The 25,597-nt window shown below is 45.2% G+C and overlaps 5 protein-coding genes across 8 annotated transcripts; 3 read left to right on the top strand and 2 right to left on the bottom strand.

Annotated features, from left to right (window-relative positions):
• The first annotated feature begins 1,574 nt into the window (after positions 1–1,574).
• On the top strand, positions 1,575–3,564 carry LOC123106110 (VAN3-binding protein). Its single transcript, XM_044528317.1, has 6 exons — positions 1,575–2,000; positions 2,176–2,557; positions 2,656–2,802; positions 2,916–2,965; positions 3,074–3,131; positions 3,225–3,564. The coding sequence occupies exons 1-6, from the start codon at positions 1,647–1,649 to the stop codon at positions 3,458–3,460; spliced, it is 1,227 nt and encodes a 408-aa protein (XP_044384252.1). The 5' UTR covers positions 1,575–1,646; the 3' UTR covers positions 3,461–3,564.
• On the bottom strand, positions 3,555–10,476 carry LOC123106112 (formyltetrahydrofolate deformylase 1, mitochondrial). 2 transcript variants are annotated; one of them, XM_044528321.1, is made up of 8 exons: positions 10,313–10,476; positions 10,106–10,218; positions 9,608–9,758; positions 9,418–9,491; positions 9,164–9,323; positions 8,629–8,727; positions 4,294–4,380; positions 3,555–3,969 (listed from the first exon to the last, which is right to left on the bottom strand). In XM_044528321.1, the coding sequence occupies exons 1-8, from the start codon at positions 10,391–10,393 to the stop codon at positions 3,823–3,825; spliced, it is 912 nt and encodes a 303-aa protein (XP_044384256.1). In that variant the 5' UTR covers positions 10,394–10,476; the 3' UTR covers positions 3,555–3,822. The 2 variants fall into 2 exon arrangements, with proteins under 2 accessions (XP_044384256.1, XP_044384255.1); XM_044528320.1 differs by lacking the exons at positions 3,555–3,969; positions 4,294–4,380 and adding exons at positions 7,826–8,072; positions 8,461–8,547 and having other exon boundaries at positions 10,313–10,473.
• LOC123106111 (VAN3-binding protein) lies at positions 5,640–7,827 on the top strand. Of its 2 annotated transcripts, none has more exons than XM_044528319.1 (6): positions 5,640–6,129; positions 6,276–6,654; positions 6,762–6,905; positions 7,094–7,143; positions 7,283–7,341; positions 7,436–7,827. In XM_044528319.1, the coding sequence occupies exons 1-6, from the start codon at positions 5,791–5,793 to the stop codon at positions 7,668–7,670; spliced, it is 1,206 nt and encodes a 401-aa protein (XP_044384254.1). In that variant the 5' UTR covers positions 5,640–5,790; the 3' UTR covers positions 7,671–7,827. The 2 variants fall into 2 exon arrangements, with proteins under 2 accessions (XP_044384254.1, XP_044384253.1); XM_044528318.1 differs by having other exon boundaries at positions 7,283–7,340; positions 7,457–7,827.
• Positions 10,477–16,338: 5,862 nt separating the features above from the next.
• LOC123108496 (uncharacterized) lies at positions 16,339–16,990 on the top strand. Of its 2 annotated transcripts, none has more exons than XM_044530274.1 (2): positions 16,339–16,634; positions 16,733–16,990. In XM_044530274.1, exons 1-2 carry the CDS (start codon positions 16,456–16,458, stop codon positions 16,749–16,751), a joined length of 198 nt encoding a protein of 65 aa, XP_044386209.1. In that variant the 5' UTR covers positions 16,339–16,455; the 3' UTR covers positions 16,752–16,990. The 2 variants fall into 2 exon arrangements, with proteins under 2 accessions (XP_044386209.1, XP_044386210.1); XM_044530275.1 differs by having other exon boundaries at positions 16,343–16,638.
• Positions 16,991–19,192: 2,202 nt separating this feature from the next.
• LOC123106113 (coatomer subunit alpha-3) lies at positions 19,193–24,342 on the bottom strand. The gene is made up of 3 exons (XM_044528322.1): positions 23,962–24,342; positions 22,701–23,195; positions 19,193–22,500 (listed from the first exon to the last, which is right to left on the bottom strand). Exons 1-3 carry the CDS (start codon positions 24,167–24,169, stop codon positions 19,547–19,549), a joined length of 3,657 nt encoding a protein of 1,218 aa, XP_044384257.1. The 5' UTR covers positions 24,170–24,342; the 3' UTR covers positions 19,193–19,546.
• Between the last annotated feature and the right edge of the window lie 1,255 nt (positions 24,343–25,597).

Genomic DNA, 25,597 nt, shown 5'->3' on the forward strand with positions numbered 1-25,597 from the left:
TTTTCTTAATTTGGCAACAGAAAAGGGAAGAAAGGAAAGATCTTGAGTGTTGCTGGCAATATATGGCACCACTTCGGTCGATCTCATCTACTTCCTCCGTTTCTAAATATTTGTCTTTCTAGAGATTTCAACAAGTGACTACATACGGAGCAAAACGAGTGAATCTACACTCTAAAATATGCCTATATACATTCATATGTGGTAGTCCATTTGAAATCTCTAGAAAGACAAATATTTAGGAACGGAGGGAATAACAAATAAAAAGGCCAGCTAATACATGAGCCGAGGAGCTTAGTCTCACCATTATATTAGTGGTAGGTAGGTAGACTCCATCCCCCATTTTTCCGTGGGCACAGGCGTTTCACTTTTTCTAACCACCTAGAGGCAGGGAGAATTGTCCCTCATCTTTTGAAGGAAATCAAATCATAAGATTACTCGCTAGTTGAGCTCCGTGCAGCAGTAGAAAAGGTGTGCAGCGCACGGGCAACGCGAGGAGGACCGGACCACCTGCAGCCTCATCATGGCATGCTGCATCTTCTCTCTTGACACAAAAGGTATTGCTGCAAACGACAACCTAGTCTTATCACCACCTGATTCTCCTCCTCCCTCTTAGTATTATAGTGTCTTCATAGTGCAAAGTAACGTACACGTGGTATCATCGATAGATAGATAGATGGTTTTATTTATTATTAGGTTGTACATTCATTTTACCTTGGGTGCGTTATGTTATACGGTAACACATACTCCCTCCGTTCAAAAATTTAGTGTGTCCGCGTTTCCCAAGATTCAACTTTGACTATAAATTTAACCAACAAGACCTACTGCGGAGGGAGCAAAAATTATATAATTGAAAAGTTCTTTTGAATACGAATTCATTGGTATAAATTTTGCTCCCGTCGTAGTCGGTCTCATTGGTTAAATTAATGGTCAAAGTTGAAGCACGAGAACCGATGACACGCTATATTTTGAAACAGAAGGAGTAGTATGTTACCACAAACACCTCTATCTTCATTAATTTTCTGGAGCAATGCTACACAGCCGGTGATTTTGCGGACGATGCATGGACGACACAGGCTAAAAATCATTGGATTGAATCCCTCCATACCTAAGCAACGTCAGATCTTACCATCGTCCACCTATCGTGCATAAAAGGTCGTTTGTGCAGCTATTCCGGATTTTCTGTCACATAAGCAAACTTGTCTTAGGGTGTGTTATGTTACTCCCACCCACTATGACTAGCCTCATAGCTCATTAGCAGAAAAGAGGAGGCACTCGTAGCAGTATAACAAGGTTGACCGGAGCACAGGAGGACAGGCACCTCCAGACACAAGAAGAAGGTAGAGTAGAGCCTTCGGGACGGGACCCATGCATGTCACCTCCTCCCAGATGCATGCATGCATGACGGATTAACAAATGCAGCAACCAACGGGGTAGAGGTGGGAGAGACAAGGCAGAAAAGATTACCTGGGGCTCACTTGTCCCCCTCCTGTCCCCTCGATCGCGCATGCATCGCCATCACCGTACCATACATTGCAGCTGACCCTGTGATCTGCTCCTCCCTCTCCCTCCTCCCATATAACCCTGGCTAGCCTACGCCTGGTGCCCAACAAGGACACTCACACTCTGCTGCTTGGTTGCCATTCACCATGGAGATGGAGATGGAGAGAGTTTGCAAGAGACGGCCGGGCATGCCTCCTGCTCTCCTTCTCGCCCTTCACGGCATGGATGAGCAGATGCCTGCGTCATCGACTGCAGCGGCCGTGCCTCCGCCGCAGACCCCCGTTGAGCCCATGGAATACCTGTCCAGGTCCTGGAGCGTCTCCGCCGAGGAGATATCCAAGGCCCTGCGGCTCAAAGGGGCCACCAAGCGGAGCTTCCTCGCCCCCGTCGACACTCTTCTTCCACCACGCACGGCCACCATACCGGATACGGAGACGTCCTCCTACGAGCTCGTCGCCTCCCCTGCCGCTTCCGTTCACCAGCTCCAGCGCCAACAACATGTAACCAATCAATCCACACCGTCTCTTGCTTCTTCCCTTCTTTTTCTGCTCTGCACATATATGTATGTGTCAATCAAGTTGGAAACAACAAATTCAGATGCAAAAGAGTTAGTAGTAAGTAGTAACCATTTCTCATCTGCTTGTTGTTACTTACCCAGCCATCTCTGCTCTGCAGCTAGATGCAACAGGGAGGAGCTCCATCAGCTGCCACCGCCACTCCAACTCAGTGACCAGATGGTACTTCCAGCACAAGGAGACCGCCAAGCACGGCAGAAAGGAGAAGGCGCGAGCCGACCTGGCCCAGGCACATGCCATGGTCTCCGTGGCCCAGGTATCCGCCGCGGTTGCCGCCGTCACCGCGGCCACCAGCCGGGACAATCAAGACTCCAAGATAGCTGCAGCCATGGCGTCGGCCACCAAGCTGCTGGCTTCGCACTGCGCTGAGGCGGCCCAGCTTGCAGGGGCTGGTCATGAGCAGGTGTCCTCTGCTGTCCGCTCTGCGGTTGGTGTCACGGGCCCGGGTGATCTGATGACGCTCACAGCGGCCGCAGCGACAGGTGAGAAATCCCCATAAATTGTCATCACACTGAAATTCATCTGCTGTTACATGATAAACGGCTGAATTGTGTGCCTCCTGATGATATTGCGTGCAAAGCTTTGAGAGGAACTGCGACGCTGAAGAAGAGGGTCCAGCGCGAGGCCAGAAGCAATGCAAGCGTCAGTCCTTATGAGAAGGCCCCTCTGTCCTGGAGTCCTGATATCTGGTGCAAGGAAGGCAAGCTACTAAAACGAACAAGAAAAGGTGAGAGCTAATAAACTATTGAGAGCATTTAATTACATTCTGCTGACAATAAAATCTGAACTTCTGAAGCATGATCAAGAGACCTGACACGCAAACTTTTGTCCCTGAATCAGGGGATTTACACAAGAGACGGGTATCAATCTACATCAACAAGAGGTCACAGGTAGGGCAATTTGCCTTCAGAGCTTCATTTGTAATAGGAGAAAAGGTTTACACTTATATAACTCTAGAAAATCATATATGAATTAACAGCAAGTTTGGATAATTACAGGTCATATTGAAGCTGAAGAGCAAACACATTGGAGGTGCACTATCAAAAAACAATAAAAGTAGGTTTAGCTGTTTCATATCTCAGCAGTTAATACCTGATGTCGATGCTTCCTGAATCTGAATACTGATCTGATGCTTGAAAATACTTACAGGTGTGGTTTATGGGGTATACAGTGAGCTCCCAGAGTGGACTGAGCCAGGGAAATGTTTACCAGAGACATGCTGCTTTGGCTTGAGTACAGCACAGGGCCTGATTGAGTTCAAGTGTGAGAGCAGCACCAGTAAACAGAGCTGGGTTCATGGCGTGCAAAATCTGCTCCAGCAGGTTGATGTAGCTGACCAAGTAGGGCACAGGCTAGAAACACTAAAACTCAACTGGTGCAGTTAGTACATGAATACAAATTTTGCAGGACAGAGGGTGTATTAGGATTTTAGGACAAGTGCCTTGCACTATCAGTGTCTGCAATAAACAACAAATTATGTTTTTGGCAAGAGGTATGGATTATTGCTTGATTATTCTCATAACATCAACCCAGGTCAAGATACACCTAATGGCTCGACGTGAGTATATTACTCCCTCCGTTAGTTTTTATAAGACGTTCAGACAACTTACTTTGTGCTGTTTTTGAACAGTGTCTGAAAGTCTAAAACGTCTTATAAAAACTAACGGAGGTAGTACTTAATTAACGAATAATGTACTGCTAGTTTTGGAAAAAGAATACACATTGTAACAATTAATAAAAAAAGGGTTCAAAACACAACAGTCTTCATCACTTCATATGGTAGCACACGGAGCTCGCGGTATGACTTGATAGCTTCTGCTAGGCATTGCTTCTCAAGGTTCTCAGACTTCACAACAAAGCTATGTAACGTGCCCCTGTGAGAAACCCGTTCAACCTGCATCAGATGCAAAGGAGAAAATACTAAATTTCCAACTGGCTATTGGGATAAGCGAGATAAAAAATCATTGGTTTAATAAAGCTTCAGCATAGCATGTGCATCTTCACGAAGCAGACTATTCCACAGCAGTTTTAATATGAAAGTGGTCAAGTATGACATTATTTTGGATATAAATCGGTGGTAAAAATTCCCACAGAGGGAAAATGATAAAGAACGTCCTAAAGAGATGTTAACCCAAGTTGGTGAAAAAAAGCAATTCCAGATTGATTGCCAATTTATTCATGTCCAAACTATCAGAAAAACTGAGCAAAATATTATTACCATTTGCTCAATGATTGGCCCAGCATCAAGTTCTGGAGTAACAAAATGGCTAGTCGCACCAATCAACTTCACCCCAGCATTGAAGGCCTGAAAGAAGTTACACAATTTAAAATTTTAAAAAGACAATTAATCAGATTAGGTTCACAAATAAAGACCGTGATTATTAATAGCTGTCTAGAAGGATTTCCTCCTTTGTGGACAGTTTCAATACCTGTTACAAATGTGAATATTAATAATATCTTTCCCGTATGATTGAAGAAAGCTGTCAGACATTACCTGCAAGAAAAAATGATTTGTGTCACCAATATCTGTGCGGCAGAAATCTGTATTACATGCTATGCTAGAACAAGGAAAATAAAGACCGTGACAAAATAAACTTACCTGCATATATCTCGCCAGCACAACGAAATCTGTACCTTCAATCGGTTCTAATATCTCTTGTTCTCTTTTATTCGCAGAAGTCGTTGGTAAGTACTGATAGGGTATTTCGTGCCTCTGAAGAAAACGCATGACATGATTATCTGTAGGTCGATCGTGGTTGCTGTACAAGAAAATAAAGAGCATATCAACTTGAGGAAAAGCATATTCTGATAAGCAAAAGGTAACAGGGCCCGAAGAAAGGCTTATATGATTCATTCACCTTATCACATGGGAAGATTAGAAGATATATGATTCTTACGTACTTTTAAGAGAAGATTAGAAGGTAAGATGCGGCTAAAAGAGAGGCACCTTGATACATGAGCTGAGGAGGAGCCTAGTCTCACCATTAGTAGGTAGAGTCCTTCCCCCCATTTTCTCTGGGGAAACTTTCTTATGACCCCCAGGGGCAGGGAGAGTTGCCGCCCTTCCATCGACCCTTGTCCGAAAAGAATGCTTCATCTTTTGAAATCAAATCAAATGATAAGACCAACCAAACCAATTGAGCTCCGTGCAGCGGCAGTAGAAAAGGCAATGCAGTGCGAGGACCACCACCTACCTCCTACCCTCCGTCTTCATCATGGCATGGCATGGCATGCATCTTCTCTCTTAACACAAAAGTATTGCTGCAAACGACAACCTAGTCTTATCACCACCTGATTCTCCTCCTCCCTCTTAGTATTATAGCAGAAGAAAAGGCACTAAATGGGTAGTGACGAGGTTGACCGGAGCAGACACAAGATGAGGAGCCTTCCATTCCATTCCATCATACTGGGACGGGGCGGGACCCAAATGCACGCATGACTGGTTAACAACTCTCTGCGCCACCTAACTGTCATTAGGGAGACAGGGCAGCGAAGATTACCTGGGAGCTGTCCCCCTGCCTTCACGCGCATGCATCACCATCACCATCACGGCATCACCATACATTGTAGCTAGCACACTAACCTTGCTGCTGACCCTGTGCTCTGCTCCTCCGCTCCCTCTCCCTCCTCTCCTTCCATATAACCCTGGCTAGCCTACCGCGCTGGTGCCCAGTAAGGACATTCACACTCTGCTGCTGCTTGGTCGCCCTTGGCCATGGACATGGACAGAGTTTGCAAGAGACGGCTGGGCATGCCTCCTGCTCTTCTTCTCGCCCGTCACGGCATGGATGACCAGATGCCTGCGTCGTCAGCGGCGGTGCCTCCGCCGCAAACCCCCATGGAGCCCATGGAGTACCTGTCCAGGTCCTGGAGCGTGTCCGCCGACGAGATATCCAAGGCTCTGCTGCTCAAAGGGAGCAGCAAACGGAGCTTTTTCGCCCCCGTTGACAGTCTTCTTCCACCACACACGACTGCCTTGCCGGAGACAGAGACCACCTCCTACGAGCTCCTCGCCGCACCCGCCGCCTCCGGTCAACAGCTCCAGCACCAACATGTAACCAATCAATCCACATCGTCTCTTGCTTCTTTCCTTTTTTTCTGCCTGCTCTTACTTATCTGCAAGTGTCGATTAGGTTGGACCAAAAAAAAAAACAAATTAATTGAAATGCAATAGAGTTTGTAACTATTTCTGCTCTGCAGCTAGATGCAACAAGGAGCTCCATCAGCTGTCGCCGCCATTCCAACTCGGTAACCAGGTGGTATTTCCAACACAAGGAGGCTGCAGGCCACAGGGGAAGAGACAAGGCACGCGCCGACCGAGCCCAGGCGCACGCGATGGTCTCCATGGCCCAGGTGTCCGCCGCGGTAGCAGCCGTCACTGCAGCCACCAGCTGTGACAGCCAGGACTCCAAGATAGCTGCAGCCATGGAGTCTGCCACCAAGCTTCTGGCTTCACACTGCGCCGAGGCAGCCCAACTTGCAGGGGCTGGTCATGAGCAGGTGTCCTCTACTGTCCGGTCTGCAGTTGGTGTCACCGGTCCGGGTGATCTGATGACGCTCACAGTGGCCGCAGCGACAGGTGAGAAATCCATAGCTGCCATAGCACTGAAATCCATATGCTGTGTGTATCAATGGTATACGAAAGATGATTGAATTCTGTGCCCCCTGATGATACTGTGTGCAAAGCTTTGAGAGGAGCTGCGGCGCTGAAGAAGAGGATCCAGCGCGAGGCGAGAAGCAATTCCAGCGTCATTCCTTATGACAAGGCCCCTTCCTGGAGTCCTGATATCTGGTGCAAGGAAGGCAAGCTGCTAAAACGCACAAGAAAAGGTGAGAACTATTCCCTCCGTTCCAACATAAGTGTCACGGTTTTAGTTCAAATTTGAACTAAAACACTTACTTTGGAACGGATGGAGTACTTAACTATCTGGAACATTTAATTACATTTTGATGGAACTAAATCTGAACTTCTGAAGCATGATCAAGAGACCTGACAAGCAAACTTTTGTTCCAATCAGGGGATTTACACAAGAGACGGGTATCAGTCTACATTAACAAGAGATCACAGGTAGGGCATTCCCCTCCTTGGCTTCATTTGTAATAGGACACAAAAGGTTTACGGTTATATAACTCTGCCCAATTCTGGTGAACATGTGTACACTATATACAATTGAATATCAATTAACAGTAAATATGGATAATTACAGGTCATATTGAAGCTGAAGAGCAAACACATTGGAGGTGCGCTATCAAAAAACAATAAAAGTAGGTCGACAATTTTCTGCTTTACATCTCAACGATCAATACCTGATGGCAATGCTTCCTGGAATCAGAATACTGACCTTATGCTTGAAAATACTTGTGGTTTATGGGGTATACAGTGAGCTCCCAGAGTGGACCGAGCCAGGGAAAGGCTTACCAGAGACATGCTGCTTTGGCTTGAGTACAGCACAGGGCCTGATTGAGTTCAAGTGTGAGAGCAGCACCAGTAAACAGAGCTGGGTTCATGGTGTGCAAAATCTGCTCCAGCAGGTTGATGTAGCTGACCAAGTAGGGCACAGGCTAGAAACACTAAAACTCAACTGGTGCAGTTAGTACATGAATACAAATTTTGCAGGACAGAGGGTGTATTAGGAGTTTAGGACAAGTGCTTTGCACTATCAGTGTCTGCAATAAACAACGAATTGTGTTTTTGGCAAGAGGTATGTAATATTGCCTGATTATTCTCATAACTTCAACCCAGGTTAAGATACACCTAATGGCTCGACGTGAATATATTAACAAAAGAATAATGTATTGCTCATTTTTGAAAGAAAAAAAGAATACACATCGTAATAATCCATAAAAAAATCAAAACACAACAGTCTTCATCACTTCATATGGTAGCACACGGAGCTCGCAGTATGACTTGATAGCTTCTGCCAGGCACTGCTTCTCAAGGTTCTCAGACTTCACAACAAAGCTATGTAACGTGTCTCTGTGAGAAACCCGTTCAACCTGCATCACATGCAAAAGAGAAAATATTAAATTTCTAACTGCCTACTAGAACAGGCGAGGGAAAAAAGCATTGGTTTAATACAGCTTCATCATAACAAGTGAATCTTCACTATTAAGACAATTTCACATGTCATAACAGTTCTACTTGTGAAAGTGGTCAAGCAGCATGACATTATTTTGAATAAGTCGATGCTGATAAATCTCAGGAGAGCAAATGATAAAGAACGCCCTGAAGAGAAGTTGGCTAAATTTGGTGAAAAGAAAGCAATCCGACATCAACTGACCGTTTGATTCATGTCCACGCTATCAGAAAAACTAAGCATGGTAGAAGTTTATAAATGACAGATAAACAGTTTTGGCACGTGCGTTATGCCAAAAATATTATTACCATCTGCTCAATAATTGGCCCAGCATCAAGTTCTGGAGTAACAAAATGGCTAGTTGCACCAATCAACTTCACCCCAGCATTGAAGGCCTGAAATAAGTTACATAACTTGCAAATTTAAAAAGAACAGAAAAAAACAGATTAGGTTCACAATGTAACAAATTTCAGTACCTGTCTAGAAGGACTTCCTCCTTTGAACGAGGGAAGGAGGCCATGGTGAATATTAATAATATCTTTCCCATATGCTTTAAGAAAGCCTTCAGACATTACCTGTCACAGAAAATGACTTGTGTCACCAATATTTGTGTGGTGGAAATCTGATGTTAGCACTATTGAATCGTAAAGTCTGTACACCTGATTCTCAGAAAAAAAAAGTCTGCACACCTTATGGCGACAAAGATATTCATATGCCCCACAGAGATACAAGTATAACAATCTACACTTAAATATGCTCATATCGTAAACTTTATTGCAGAACTCGTATATAGCTCTAGGAAATGGCCAAATAACAGTCCAAGTCTTGTATATAAAATACTCCCTCCGTCCCAAAATAAGAATCACTGATTTACAACTTTGTACTAAATTAAAGACACTTATTTTGAGATGGAGGAAGTATGAGACACTAGCAGTCCTTTCTTTTCTATTGCAATGTAGCAACTTCCAGAAGAGAGAAAGAACAAAAAAAAAAGTGACAAAATAAGCGTACCTGCATATATCTTGCCAGCACAACAAAATCTGTACCTTCAATCAATTCTAGTATCTCCTGTTCCCTTTTATTCCCAGAAGTCGTAGGTAAGTAATGATAGGGGATTTCGTGCCTCTGAAGAAAACGCATCACATGATTATCTACAGGTCGATCATGGTTGCTGTACAAGAAAATAAAGAGCATATCAACTTGAGAAACACCAGATCTGATAAGCAAAAACAGAGCCGAGAGAAAGCCTTATATGATTCACTCACCTTATCACACAATGAATGTCAACTGGGAGTCTGCCTTCTTGCCATCTATGCAGCAAGTCAAACAAACAATGGTCCTAGAAGAAGAGGGAAACATACTTGTCAAAATCACTACACAAAGAGAGATGAGTAATTTCACATAGAAATCTTAGCCAAATGAAGTGTAAGGAAGAGAGGTATGAAATCGGCAAACCTGCTTGGACGCGAGGACTGCAATCTTGTACTTGGGGTCAATGTCAGGTACTCGCACAGTAGACTTTTGTGCACCGAAGCAGTCTGACAGACGGAGGAAGTCGGTGCGAAGCACGTCGCGCGGCCAGAGCCTCGGGTTGTAGGTGAACTCACTGCAAATTGGCGCCAGACAATCTGAAGATAAGTGGCCACCCGTTTTGTCTTATCGTGAGCATAGTACAGTACGTCTTTGGGACTGAGCACGGTCGAGATTGTGGTGGCATAAAAAGGTTTCAGAGTCCACTCAGGTTACTGTCAGGTTCTGCTGGTGCTTATTCGTATGGATTGCATTGCGTGAGAGGACTCGGGTGAGGGCCGATGAACAATCTGTATGTACATGGGCAATCCGTCGAACAGGTGTCGGAGCGACTGACAGACTGGTATGGTATGGTAGGTGGATAAAGAAATGGGAGGTGGGAAATGGAGGCGGCACGGCAGGGAGGTGGCGTGAAGGAGCTACCTGCGGGCGTAGAAGACGGGGGCGTCGTCGGGAACGAAGACGTCGACGCTGTGGATGTTGCCGCCGCGGGAGGCGATGCACTCGGACAGCTTGGCCACGATGCCCACCGCGTCCTGGCCACCAGCAGGAAACTCATTCACATCGGCTCCGAGAGGAAGAAGAGAGGGGGGAAATGAGATGGGGGGAATAGATAGGAGAGGGGCGTACGGGGCACTGGAAGAGGTGGATGCCGAGGAGGTTTCCGGCGGGGACGGCGGCGGAGAGCGGGCGGCGGGCGAGGGAGAGCATGGCGTCGGCCGTCGGGGGGCGGTTGGTGGTGGTGGCGCACGCGGATGGCGCCAAGCACAGCCCATCGGCGCCGCTATTCTAATCCTGGCTCGGTGGTTGGTTGGTGGAGTCGCGAGTCCGGTGGGTGTGGGACCGCACCACAGCACAGGGCAGAAAAGTTACTCTATCGTGCATGTGACACTCTGCGCACGAATCCACCGTCTATGTCTGCTTTGAGATTCGTGTTGTTTCTAAATTTGTCATCACATGTTTCAAAAGGTTTTCATTGGGGGTTTTTCCCTCTCATCTCAAGTAGTGGCGGAGCCAGGATTCGAGTATGGGGGGTGGGGGGGGGGGGGGGGTACGTTGTAAGTGGCTCTGAGAATGTAGGTAATTCGTCGGATTCACATGCCCAATCTGCTAGTGTTGATGAACAACCAGTTTATACTGCCGATATTTATGATCCAAGAAATTAGGATAATCTTGATAATAAAGCAAGAGATGTGTTAGTTGAGAAAGGGCCTATGAGAGAGGGAAAAATGGAATACAAGGTAGATGATGCAGGAAGACATTTTTCGTATGCTCATTATCATAGAAAATTAAGAAATGGAGAGGAACATGATAGAAAATGGCTAGTTTATTCAAAAGATGTCAATAAAGTTTTTTGCTTCTGTTGTAAGATATTCAAGTCTAGCATCAACGGGAGTCAGAGTTCCTTAGCACATGATGGACTAGGACATTGGAGGCATATTAGTGACAAGCTTAAAGAACATGAAAACAGCATCGAGCATATTATTAACATGAACAAGTGGAATGAATTGAGGGTTAGACTGCGGAAAGAGGAAACTATTGACAAGGAATTGCAACATCAAATAACAAAGGAGAAAGAACGTGTCAGGCAAGTTTTGTTAAGAATAATAGATGTTGTGAAATATCTTGGTAAACGCAACTTGGCTTTTCGCGGAAATAGTGAGCAGCTTTACAAGGATGATAATGGTAATTTCTTAGCTTGCATTGAGATGATTGCAGAATTTGACGTGGTAATGCAAGATCATCTTAGACGTATTGAGAATAAAGAAATCCATTATCATTATCTCAGTCACAAAATACAGAATGAGTTGATATCTCTGTTGGCTTTTGACATCATATGTTCTATTATAAAGGTTGTTAAAGAGGCTAAGTATTTCTCTGTTATCCTAGATTGTACCCCTGATGTTAGTCATCAAGAACCAATGACTTTTTTAGTCCGATGTGTTAATCTGTTTGATGGCAAAATAAAAATTGAGGAGTACCTTTTGGGGTTCTTGAAAGTGGATGACACTTCTGGCTTAGGGATTTTTAAAGTTTTGCTTCAATCTATTGAGTCTTTTGGCCTAAATATTAATGATATAAGGGGTCAAGGATATGACAATGGTTCTAATATGAAAGGAAAATACCGAGGGGTACAATCTAGGTTACTTGATATGAATCCAAGAGCATTATATATGCCATGTGCTTGTCATAGTCTCAATCTCACTCTTTGTGATATGGCAAAATCATGTGAGGAAGCTGTTTCATTTTTTGGAATTGTTCAATGCATATATGTATTATTTGCTGGCTCTACAAAAAGGTGGTATGTTTTGCTTAAACATGTTCCTAGTTTGACCGTGAAATCATTATGCAATACTCGTCGGGATAGTAGAATCAAAAGTGTTACAACAATAAGATATCAAGCCACTGAGTTAAGGTTAGCTTTGTCTGAGTTACGTCATGCTTCTGACACTGATCCTAAAGACAAAAGTGATGCAAAAAATTTATTTGATGCACTTGGTCACTTTGAGTTTTTACTTGGTATGATTATCTGGCATGATATTTTGTTTGCTGTGAATAAAGTTAGCAAGATGTTGCAATCGTCAACCATGTGCATTGACTCCGTTTTGAAGCAAATAAAAGGTATAACACACTATTTTGAGAAGTACAGAGATGAGAGGTTTTCTTCAAGTTTGAGCATCGCTAAAGGTATTGCAACTGAAATGGGAATAGAGCCATTGTTTCCAGTGAAACGTCGTGTTAAGAGGAAGAAACAGTATGACGAAAGTGATTGTCAAGAAAAAATTCTAGAAGCTGAGAAAGCTTTCCGAGTTAAGTATTTTAATGTTTTGGTTGATGTGGCAATCACTTCTTTGAATGATAGATTTGAAGAACTCATGGTGTTTAAAGATATATTCGGATTTTTATTGAGCTCGGGCACCCTAAAGTCATTAAGTGACAATGAACTTGAAGAATGTTGCACAAAATTTGCAGAAACTTTCTCTCTTAATGGTTCATCTGATGTTGAGGTATATGATCTTATTTCTGAATTGAAGATTATGAGATTCACTTTGCCAGATGGCGTAATGTGTGCTATGGAGATTTTCGGGCATGTCAGAGAAGTTGATTGTTATCCAAATATCTCCATTGCCTATCGCATCTTATTTACTGTGCCTGTGACGGTCGCATCGGCCGAAAGAAGCTTTTCGAAGTTGAAATTATTGAAGAATTATTTGAGGTCAACAATGAGTCAAGAGAGGTTAAATGGTTTGGCTACATTATGCATCGAGAAGAAATTATTGGATGAGATTGACATCGACCCCATCATAAGTGACTTCGCATCGAGGAATGTTAGAAGAAATTTTTAAGGTAATATGTATAAATCATTTGATATGCATACTGATTTTGGATGCATTTAAGTATTACTAATAATAATTTATGTATACATTTTCTTGAGACAAATATACATATATATATATATATATATATATATATATATATACACACGCACACACAAACACACATATAATTACAATGACTTGTATATTAAGGGCCCTCAACTTTTAATTCGCCCCGGGCCCACGAAATCTCAGGACCGGCCCTGATCTCAAGGTGTATGGAACAAAAACAATGCTAAAGTCTCGAGAAAGGAAAACAATGTGAAGCTTTGAAACATGACGAATTTGAAAAACAACGAATAAAAAAAACACGTGTCCCGAAGCGCTCATAGATGGTACTGGATTTTTCTCGTTTGCATCAGGCATTTTCTTCTCGTTTCAAAATGTATCTTGACGTTTCATTTGTATCGCTGATTGGCTTTGGTTTTGCTACACAAACCTGCTCCAAAACAAGTGCATTTCTTTTTTTTATTGGCACACGATGAAAACATGGTGATACACGTTGAAACAAGCAACAAAAAAATTGTTGATGGAACATTGTGAAACGAGATGAAATTTAGCAACAATCAAGGAAAATAGCATGAATCTCAAAACAACCACGGACGGTAGAATAACCACTCTTTGTCAAGGAGATTTCTTTACCAAGGGTTCTAAATATAAGGGATGTTTAAATGAGCTTCAAAGGGTTTCAAATGCACGGTAAACCATCTTTTGATTAACTGGATTATTCCATTCTTCGAAATAAATTACAGTGTTCTCTTTTCCTTCAGAGGTTCTTGCATCAAGCTTCCTCTTTATTTTCATTCTTTTATATCGGCGTCATTGTTTCTCCATCTTTCTCTCCAGTTAGTTTTTCTATGGGAAAGGCTAATATAGTAATATACTAAACGATGTATAAATCTAAAGAAATTAGTGGTTTTTCGGTTGATATAGTCATATACTAAAATTTTATTATTATTATTATTATAAAAGATGTATAAATCTAAAGATGTGCCTATATTATACCAACTGGAAGTATGGGCTTTCGGTGGAAGATGACGCGGCCAGTCTCCTCCATGCTAACATCCTCCGACTCCACTCCTGACGGCAACTGCCAGTCAAAGCCGTAGAGGAGGCTGGCGAGGATGAACTCGACGTTCGCCACCATCAAAGCTAACTGGGGGCAGATCCAGAAAAAGAAAAGGTGCTAATTTATTGATCCTAGCCTACTACCAATGCAAGCATGCAGTGGTGGAGCTTCATGGGGCTCAAAAGGGGCTATTGCCCCCCTACTCTAGGAAAACTCGTAAGTGTACCCCCCCCCCCTATTATTAGGCTTGAGTATCAAAGATTTCTCAGAGTTCATGTATAACTTATCTTCTTCGCCCACTCAATTCTGATTAGGCCCCTCAACAATCTTCATCAAGCTCCGCGACTGCAAGCATGTGTACCTATCGTTGGAGCATTCTTTTTTTAGCCTCAATGCATTGCATTAAACAATGTGCGAAACCAAATCGCTCCCCACTAAGAGAGATACACACAGATCAGGTTCGTCAATTACACAGGAAGCCATTTCGGCCATCAGTGATCCCTTGGTCGCCAGGGTATGAGCAACCTGATTACAGACTCTAGGGCAGTACACCGTCTTACACTCAATAAAATAATGCCGAATGAAATCTTTCAAATGATCGGCCACAACACCTAGATCAGAGAAATCAATGCCCCTGTCATCAATAGCACCTTTCTGTTGTAGTGCATCTGTCTCCAAGTACACCCTCCCCATTCCCAGGTCTGAAGCCAAATGGCGTGCAGCTTCAGCAGCAAGCATCTCTGAATGTAGGGCATTCAGAATATTAGGAACAAAACTTGCAGCACAAACCATCACATCGCCCACATGGTCCTTGAACATTGCACCTCAGCCCCCATTTCTTTTCATTTGGCCTGAAGGAGCCGTCGATATTAATTTTAATCCACTCCTCGGGTGGTGGCGTCCATCGTTGTTTGGGTATCGAACAACGTTCTTTTGATTTTGCTAAAGATTGTAGAACTCGTGCGTCTGATGTTGGATAATCCATGCTAGTTCCTCGCTCAATTTGCCTTTACCCCTTTCTCTACGGTTGTTGCGTTCACACCACCAGTTCCACATGAGTGTAGCGATGAAAGCCTGCTTCTCTATAGGGAAGGCCATCAAGTTCTCTATCATTATCGTAGTCGTTCGCTGGTCCATTAACAGCAGCCACTCCGCCTCCAGTCCACAAAGACGCCAAACCTCCTTGATTTGCTTGCATTTGAAAAGGAGATAGCCCCCATCATCCTCGTGAATGCAACAAACTAGACAATACAGAGAAATCTTGAGCCCCTTTCTTCGTAGGTTCACGCAGAAAGTCGTCGAGTTGTGCGCCCCTCAACTATGATTAGGCCCCTTAACAATCTTCATCAAGCTCTGCCACTGCAAGCATGTGTACCTATCGTTGGAGCATTCTGGGAAAAGGAAAAAACGCTAATTTATTGATCATGGCCTACTACCAATGCAAGCATGTTTATCTATACCATTGATGCATTTTGTCTCACCCGTCAAAATCATAATTATAATAATATTATTAATAATATACATCTTTATATGTATACATCTTTTATAATAATAATAATAAAACATCTTTTAGTAATAATAATAATAATAATAATAATAATAATAAAATAATAATAATAATAATAATAATAATAATAATAATAATAATAATAATAATATAGGCACAAACACATGGGAGCAATTTCTTCTTTAGATTTCTATTGAATAACCAGTCCGTTACACAGGAGAATATTGGTGTGCATTTTACAACACAAGCGATCTATTCCATGTCACCAAGTATAACACACTATTGGTAGTAAACATTAGTTACATGTTCATATTCTCATCTGCTTTACACTGATTGTACCGATGAAATCAGCCACGGGATGCACTTTTAACCAGAAATGCCAAAATATACCGTATTTTCTTCACATGCCCACATTTAATAATCACATAATGTAATTCAACAATCTTCTTCTGCTGCTGCTTCTTCTTGGCACCCACCTAGGGCATGTCAAGAAAATAGTAAAAAGGCAAAACCAAGCCTCTATAAATTCCACTCATTTGTCTGACATGATATTTCACTCATCGGCACCCACCTATGGTTTTTTAGTAGACACAAAAAGAAAGGAGGCAACATAATAATAATAAAAAAACATCGGTTATCAGAAGCCGCCTACCTCGGAGGGAAACGTACTGCGTAACCCCGCTTTCGTCCCAGCGGAGGCGTGAGCCTGGGCTGAGCTGTTGTAGTCCGTCTCGACACACCCGGCAGTTGGAATCCTCTCGTCTCCAGATCCAAATCCAAATCCAGATCACCCACCCACCCACCGGCGCGCGATCCATCCATGGAGCTGGAGGCGCCGTCGCCGGCGAGGTACCTGCTGGGCGCGGCGATCATGATGGCCGGCGTCGTGCTCCCGCTCGCCTACATGATCTTCCGCAGCAAGCGCTCCTCCTCCGCCGCCGCCGCCTCCGTCTCCTCCATCGCCTCCGCCGCCCCCTCCTCCTCCTTCTCCAAGCAGACGTAGGTGTGCTCTGCCTACCCATCCCCGCTCCCCCTCCTCCGCCCCTCTGAAAGATTGGCGCTTTGCTGATTCGTTCTCGCTCTCCGTTTGCCTGCAGGAGCAAGGGGCTCTTCTGATCACCGGCGCGCTCGCATTCCGTTTGGCGCTGCTGTAGCTGGTAGCGCCAGCTCGTTTCTGCAAGAAAAGAGAAGAAATCACATCTGTATCCGCGGTCTGTCTCTGGTGTAGTAGTGGTAGCATTTGAGCTGTGAATCTTGTATCTGCAGTATGTATGTTTGTCTATGAGCAGTCGCGCAATTTTTTTGGTGATGAAATGAAATGAAAGGGGAACAAACTGGTGTGTGCTGCTGTCCAATCCAATGAGTTCTTCTTGTTTTTGTCAATACCTGCATAACTTTGATTGATGCCATGCATTGTCAACATGATCCTGGGGAACAGTCAGCTTTGCTTGTTGCCACAGCTGATCCTGATCACAGTAGCATTGTTGTCGTCGTCGCGTGGTGGAGAAATAGCAAATGTGTTTTAGCTTATATGCATCTTTGGAGAATTCACTGCTTGTCTAGTTTGTAACCTACCTGCCCTAGATTGTAGTTTACTCACTGAATGCCGCCTTTTTTTTAACTTGGATGGCAGTAATACCGTGTTTTCGTATTGCCCTCTTATCTCTTAAAGAAGATTGTCGGGTTTTTTAGCACGGATGTGCGCTAGGTAGGTGAATTGGCGTTTTGCTGTGTATGATATACTGCCACGGTTATGCTTAAGGTTGCAATTTCCTTCCATCAGCCTGTGGCTATTTTAGTGTTTAAGCTATATGAATAGAACATGAGGCCCTTCAATTCTGTGTTTATTTGACGCCTTAGGTTTTATGTGCAGGAGAGGTAAATACACTTCAATCATATACAGTAGGTTGCAGTTGATCGGCATAGGCAAGTGACTGTTGGGGATAACACGCATCGATTCAGCTCACTCTTTTGTTATGAACTAGCTTTACTAAGATTTGAGTTTGCATTGTGTTGGGGCTGGTGATATAGGAGAGAGATGCATAATTCAGTGCTCTTTTATATCCAACTTATGCGATTTGTATGCGACACTCTGGCGGGGCTGTCAACTTAGAGCTGGTAAATGTAGATAATCTCTTGAGCCTGGTTCAGCGGACCTGAAGACGTCGATACAACAGAAATTAAAGTCTGATGGTGTTCCTGGTGTGTAGGAAATGGGTAGAGTGTGCTTGACAAGATACGGTAATCTAGCAAAGAAGACTGGAAACAAGAAGATGTTCACTCTTAATGAATGAAAAATGTTCATGGCCGGGTAAAAATAGGAGATTGGGAGATTATGGTTATGTATCTAGTTGCTGCTCCTGACTGGGGAGAAAAGGTCGAGTTTTCTGTTACTCAAAGGGGAGAAAAGCAGAGATCATGCATGATGAATGCTCTTGTGCTGACATTTTTTCAGTAAAGGGCGACGGCCTATTTCGTTGTATTGGGACGACGGTAGGCATCCGTAAGAGGCATCTCTAGCAGACTCCTTAAAAGCGGTCAAACCCTTGTAATTTTCAGTTTTTAAGGTTTTGGTCAAAAAAAAGTGTCCATGACAGATCCTGTAAAAGTGGTCCGATCCTTAAATATTTTAAAGGACACCGAAAACCCCCACCCAAGACCCACATATTTGAAGGCTCGAAGGCCAAACTGAGGGTGGCCCTTATACCGTCAAACCTCGTCGGGAAGGACGCGCCGCCGCAATTGCATCGCATACCTCACCGGAATTGGCCGCCGCCGTTCGATTTGGGGCCGGAGAAGGGCGGGGTGAGGCGGCCGAGATGAGCGCCACCTCACGGATGTGACCATCCGCCGTCAGGGGCGTTGGGGGACGGCGGGGAATGGGGAGGGGAGGCAGAGGAGGACGGCGGGGAGCATCTCTGGGAGGAATATTTGTTTGTACAGTGCCATTTGCAGGGTTTGTTATGTGGTTGGTAAAATCGACCCTTAAAACACGTTTTTGCGACCCTTATCACGGTTTAAAGGCCCGCGAAATAAGGAGTCTGCTAGAGATGCTCTAATCTGTTTGCTGAACCGGTGTTGTATACTGTACCTAATTGGTCTCAATGCAGAATTTGTGATGCATTAGAACCGTATGTATGCTGGATAGTAGTGTGGATGAGTTTTTTCTTATCTATATATAGCTGTACAACTTTGATAGATATCATTATCACAAGGTAGTTTAGTTTACCCAGGGTTCCAAGGCAGCAGTGATCTATGGTTGTTCCCAGCCTGGAACTGGGAACATCAGTGAAGCAGCCACGCTGCCAGTGCCATGGGTACTGTTGAACTTTACTTTCTTCAACCTCTCATTTAGCCCCCGAGATTGCGATTTTCGTTCGCTTGATGATTCGTTGTCGGTGGCCAGCAACAATTTAACGAAGCCCGTGTTATTCTTGCTCAGAGAAAACAAGTTTTTATCTACAAGCATTGTGAAGATGTAAGCCCTGGAAGAGGTTTGCTTACTAATAAAGCATAGGACAATGAATAGCAACCGAACACACAGACGAAATCAGCTCTTGAGACCAAAACAGGATTTTAAAAAAGTAACGAATACCAGCCAAACATTACACAAACATGGTAGGCAGTACATCATATAACAAAATCCCGATTTAAATACATCATCATTGTGCCCTAAAAAATGGATCTGTCCAAAAATCCTACACCGTTTGTTGATTGACCGATCACAGCCATCAGGCCACGACCGATCGATGACAGAAAAAAAGGGGGAAGAAACGACGCAATTATACTATACTTATTCCTCGCAAGTTGGTGATAAAAATCTCTGGTAGGTAGAATATAACTGACACAACAGTCTTCGAACTGGAGATACAAACATGATGAACACAGAGGCGAAGTCGTCGCCACTTATCTTATCTCGATTGTGTAGGGGAGCAGAGGAGGCCCGAGGCGTCCGCCCCGACCACCGAGAGCTCGCATATGCTGCACAGCTGACCCTCGACCGAGGGCACGAACCGGGACGCGCAGTAGGGGCAGGAGACGTCCTTCTGCCCACGGTAGATCGGGACGAAGGTGGCCCCGCAGACGACGAACGGGTTTCTGAAGTCGTAGTTCAGCTGGTGGGCGTCCTTCCTGTCGCCGCAGGCCTGCAGGACCTGCCGGGCCTTCTTTGCCTGGGCCTCGTTCGGGCCGTTGTCCAGGAGCATGCGGGCAAAGTTTGCCGCGGTGGCGTAGTTCCCACCCTTGAAGCAGAGGCCCATGGCGCTGGTGAGGACGAGGCGCATGTGAACCTTCTGCAGCTTGCAGTTGGTGAAGTATGCTGCCAGCTCCTGCTGCCGGGTGGCGTCGTTTTTCAGCTCCTTCCTCTTGACTTCCATCCTGAGACCAAGGACGTACTCCCTCACTATCTCGATAAGCTCCTTAACTTCATCGACCTCTCTCCGTGAGTCCACGACAAGGAGCGGGATGGTGTAGAGGATGTTGAGGAACTGCCTCAGTGCCTCTGGGAACTTGCCCTCGGTTGTGGCTTTGTATGCAGCCTTCAGCTTGTCGTCCATTTGCGCAAAGCTAAACACAAGTGCAGGTGGGCCCCTCACATTGGGACTGGCAGATTCACTCCAGCCTTTCTCAACAGCAATAGGTATCACTGGAGCACTTGCAAATGCACGCAGAAAGGTATGACTGCCCATATGTGCATCAAGAAACAAGGCCTTCAAAGGAGCAAAGTTCTTGATGCCCAACTGGCGGCTAAGCAGACGCATTGCTGTGTCAAAGTTCCCAGCTGCAGCATGCTCCCCAGCAAGAGATGACTTCTGAGTCCAGATTTGACTGACAGGCATGCCTGGTGTGGGAGCCACGAACAAAGCAGAGCGTTCCGGACCTCTAGCTTTCGGTGTATCTGCCTCCGGTGGCAATTCCAGATCTTCGAGGTCCCAGCCACCTTCCTCGTCCCCATCCTCTTCATTTGTTTCACTTTCATCAGCATGGCCAGCATCTCCATTTTCTATCACATGACTTGCATCAACAATTTCCAGGTCTTCATCACCCCAATCACCACCAGCATCATCATAATCTTCCTCCTGCTCTGCCCTCCCAGTAGCATCTAGTCCACCCTCAAAAATACCACGCATCACCCTCAACAATGGCCAATCACCACAAGCTGTGAGAGGTGCTGGAGGGATTAAAAGTGATCTTGTTTTCCCTTCCGGTAGAGAAGGTACATCTTCTCCTAACTCACCAGCAAGCCTATCGGCAATTTCAGTGAGCCCATGAGTGGCAGCAGTCACATATGCTAGTGGTAGCTGTCCTGCATTCTCCAAGATCTCGACTCTTTTCTTAGCATCTCCAAGATACAATGCATTGTGGAACTGGCCCATCAAATTGTTATTCTGCCCAGCTATCTTAGACATGAAACCCACCTTGTCCAAGTAACCAGTTAGCAGATAAAGAAAAGCAAGCCTGTCAAAATTCTTTGTACGCTGGTATGCATATTCAACAATACCAACATTTCCCTGCCTCAGAGCCTCAATTCCCAACCTGTACCAGTGATCCTTGTCATCGAGCTCCTTTGCGGAAGCAACAGCAATTTGGATGTTCCCGCTTTCAAGAGCCAGGTTAAATCTGGTCTTTTCATCTTTCACAAAGTGGAGAGCAACTTCTGGAAACCCTTTCTGTTGCAAATAAGAAATGACTGCCTGCCCGCACAGCTGTGAGTTCTTAATCATACTCATAACATGATCGTAGCGCTTCCGTAGAAGGGCCAGCTTGAAAATGTATTCAGAAGCATCAACTGTAATAATCTTGTTCTTTCCATCACGGTCCAGAAAGGCAATGGTGTTCCCCGCAACCTTGGTTATGTAAATAGGAACATCAAGTGTTTTGATAATGCCACTGTCCCCATTAGGAAGGCAGTACTTGATATGGTTCAGAGTGGAATATATGAACACACCATTTTCATCCCAGGCACCACTCTTTACACGTATGGTTTCGTGAAGTGTGCAGCGATGGACAAGCTTCTTGTTTGCAATGACTACAGCATGTTTGCTGAGTAGTGCAACAGACTCCATATCATTCGACCAGATCACATACTTAACAGCAGATGCCTGGAGTTCACCAAGAACAAGCCGCTGCTGCAGATCAAAGATGGCCACCCTGTCTTCAGCTCTGCACAATACGTTACCAGTTCCAGCATAGTAAATAACATCAGTTCCAATAGGAAGAGGGCTTTTCTTCACAATCTCATTCTTAAGACTCTTCACCAAAACCTGGTTGCTGCTCTTCTCCAGGACTGCAAACCTGTTCCGGGCTATGAAAACTGCAGAACCACCAGATCCCTTCTTTGCATCCTGCAAATAATCAGCCCTGCCAGCAGAATCTTTAGGAACAATGAAAAGCTCATATGAGCCCCCATCCACATCAGAGCAGATCAAGACAGCATTCTCAGTTGGGCTATACGATAATGTCCTTGGTGACTGATTCAAGCTGACTGACCCAGGCCTTCTTATCGGAGCCACCTGGACCTCCTTCTGGGTTGAGTACTCATAGAAACGGAGGAAGCGGTCCTTCACATAGAACACTGTATCGCCACTAACGGCGAAAGCTGGGCGCTCTCTCTCCAACTTAAACACAATCATGCCACTATCATGACCAGCTGCAAGAAGATTCATTTCAGGGTGAGCAGCAAGGACCCAGAAGCGGTCATGCTCCCGCCTGAATGTCTGGATACCAGTTCTCTTTGTGGCATCCCAAACACGGATGCTCTTGTCTTCTGAGTTTGATACAATGATGTCCTGCTTCGCATGGAACAATACACAGGAGACATTGTTCATGTGACCTCTAAGAGTATCAACCTCCCATGCCTTTGTATCTGTTCATAAACATCTAAACTCAGGAAATGGCAAGATAAAACAAACTTCATAATATTCATGAAACAGCAAGAAAAAAACATACTTCTTAACAGAATTAAATGAAGATGAATAGTGGCATACTATTAGTTGGTATGTGAATGCTTGTTGAGTATCATGCAGAAAAAACGGTGCAAAGTTGAGAAGGGATCAACAGTGTTACCATTCATTCTCCAGAGTTTCACTTGCCGGTCGTCTGCCCCAGAAACAATAAGTGGCAGGGTGGGATGAAACGATGCCCAGTTGACCCCACGGTCGTGACCCTCCAAGACATACTTGACCACAGCATCAATGCCTCCAAACAGATCAGTGTTCATCTGAGTGAGACGCATGATGTCGTCGGCTGGGGACGACGACTTCTTCCTGAGCGCGCCAATATCCCACACCCGGACGGTCTGATCCAGAGAGGCTGACACGACCAGGTCCTCCTTGGGATGGAAAGAAGCACACATGACATAGTGATTGTGCCCCGTCAGCACGGCCACGCAGGTGCGTGACTGCCAGTTCCAGACACGGATTGTCTGGTCATCACTGGCACTGACGATCCACGGGTGCTCGTCATGGAACTGGACCGTGCGGATGTAGTCAAGGTGGCCATGGAGCGTGAAGAGGCAGCGGTGGGTTTTGTAGTTCCACACCTTGATCTTGTAATCGTCACCTGCAATGCAACAACCAAAGGGCAAAAGGCGTTATACAGAATCCATTGCCATGAGATGCGTGCGCAACTACAGCCCAATCTAATCTTAGGATTATAATGTGAACATGAACTGGTCAATACTTATTAGAACCAAGAATCGCATGACACATAGCACCACAAAGTATGCACAGAGAACCCACAACTTGCTCAGAAGTTGCAACACAGCTAATAAGTAGAACTTTTTATATATAAAAAAAACTAATAAGTAGAAAGCACGCTTATAGCCATTAAGATCTGTCCTTCCTGATTTGCTTAAATACTGAGAAAATAACTACAAGTGCGATCGGGGTCGGTGTTTCTGGGCTCATATGATATGATGAGTTGACTGGCAGGCACCTAGAGTACTGCTAGGTGGGGTTCCAGATTATAATGTTATACTAGTCACTGCTTGTAGGACTTGGAATCGCATCAAGTATATCCCAGATCATGCAAATGGAAACTCAGAACCTACCAACCAGTTGCAACAACACTGCTAAGTACAAATAACAAGAATGAACAAGCAGATCTAGTCCGATTCTTGTTTGCTGATCAAACAGTGATGCATCACTAGAAGTAGGATCAGGGTGTTTGTTCCACGGTGGGCTGATAACAGAATGGCCGACCATTGACGAGCTGGGAGCGGAGCCATCTGATCGGCGGAAGCGGTTGGCAAGGCCAGATCCGGGGATCAGGGGAGAGCGGCGGGGGAGGGGAGATCTAGGGAGGGAGGGAGGGAGCGGGTAGGTACCTCCGGATACGAAGAGCGGCTGTGTCTTGTGGAAGTGGACGCCGCGGACGGGGCCGTCGTGCTCGTCGAAGCGGTCGAGGAGGGTGCCCATGCGGTAGTCCCACATCTGGACGACCCCGCTGTGGAGGCTGGCGAGGATCCATGGGCGGCGCGGGTGGAAGGCGAGCCCCTTGACGCGGTTGCTCTTGGTCTCGAACTTGGTCAGCATCTCGCCGCCGCCGCCGCCGCCGCCGGGGACGGCGCTCCTCCGACTAAACCCACCGGCGGGAGCGAGAGGGAGGGAGAGGTGGGTGGATCTGGGCTCAGTTTGGTGATTTGGATCTCGGAGAAGCGAAGGGAAGAAGATGTGTGTGCTGGGCTGGGTGGGTTTTTCTTTCCTTTCCCCCCTCCTACTTGACTTGCTCGGACGTGGTGGTGCCGGTGGGGATGCTTATCTGCTCCATCTGCGCCGTCGGGCGCGGCCCGGGCCATCCCCAGCCGTTGGATCCCCGCCACAACCAGCGCTTTGCGTTGCCTGCACACTACTTGTGGCCCCGACTTGTCTTCTATCTAAGGCAAAAAAAAGGACTCTCCCATTTTGCAACCCCACCCCTCTCTTCTTTTTACAAACGGCGCAATTTTTATCGGCACTTTCACACAAACGACACACTTTGTGTTACTGACGGGGTGCCACCGGCATGCCGACAACGCAATGGTGTGCCGATTGTCGAAGTCAAAGAAAGGCGTGCCATTCATTTCGTCAACCCTTGCCTTTGCTTCCATCTTCGTTCACAGCCATTGCCTGACCATTGCTGCCGTCATCTCCCCTCATCCCTGGATCTGGCCTTGCCAACTCCATTCTCCATTGTTATCGTCGTATTACTTGTTGTCGCCACAATCTAACTTGCTCCTGAAAATTGACTTATGGTCGTTATCCGAACGCTACTTATGGCCGGTTCAAAAGTCACGTACCTCTTATTCTCCTAAATTTACTTGTTAATAATTTTTTCGTTATTGGGAAGGGGAAGAAGAAGGAGCCTCATCACAACCATGTGAATGTGATTGTCGTTCTGCCAAGGAAACGATGCTCTGAGCGTGTTGAAGGCATGTGATACGTCTCCGTCGTATCTACTTTTCTAAACATTTTTGCTCTTATTTTAAACTCTAATTTGCATGATTTTAATGAAACTGATCCGGACTGACGTTGTTTTCAGCAGAACTATCATGTTGTTGTTTTTGTGCAGAAATACAAATTTTTGGAATTGGACGAAACTTTTTAGAATTTTTTTATGGAATATATAAAACATACTGGAGCAAAGACCCACTGGAGGGGGACCACCTGTGCCCACAAGGCACCAAGGCGTGCCCCACCCTGGGCGTGCCCTAGTGGGTGGTGGGGCCCACATGGCTCCGCTGACCCTAATCTCAACACTATAAATTCATATTTCCTAAGAAAAAATAGGAGAAAAAGTTTAATCGCGTTTTATGATACGAAGCCGCCATCACCTTCTATTCTTCATCGGGAGGCCAGATCTGGAGTCCGTTCGGGGCTTCGGAGAAGGGGATCTTTCGTCTTCGTCATCATCAATCATCCTCCATCATCAATTTCATGATGCTCATCGCCGGGAGTGGGTAATTTCTTCATAGGCGGATGAGT

This window comes from Triticum aestivum, chromosome 5A (genome assembly GCF_018294505.1).
Source record: "Triticum aestivum cultivar Chinese Spring chromosome 5A, IWGSC CS RefSeq v2.1, whole genome shotgun sequence".
Classification (NCBI taxonomy): Eukaryota; Viridiplantae; Streptophyta; class Magnoliopsida; order Poales; family Poaceae; genus Triticum; species Triticum aestivum.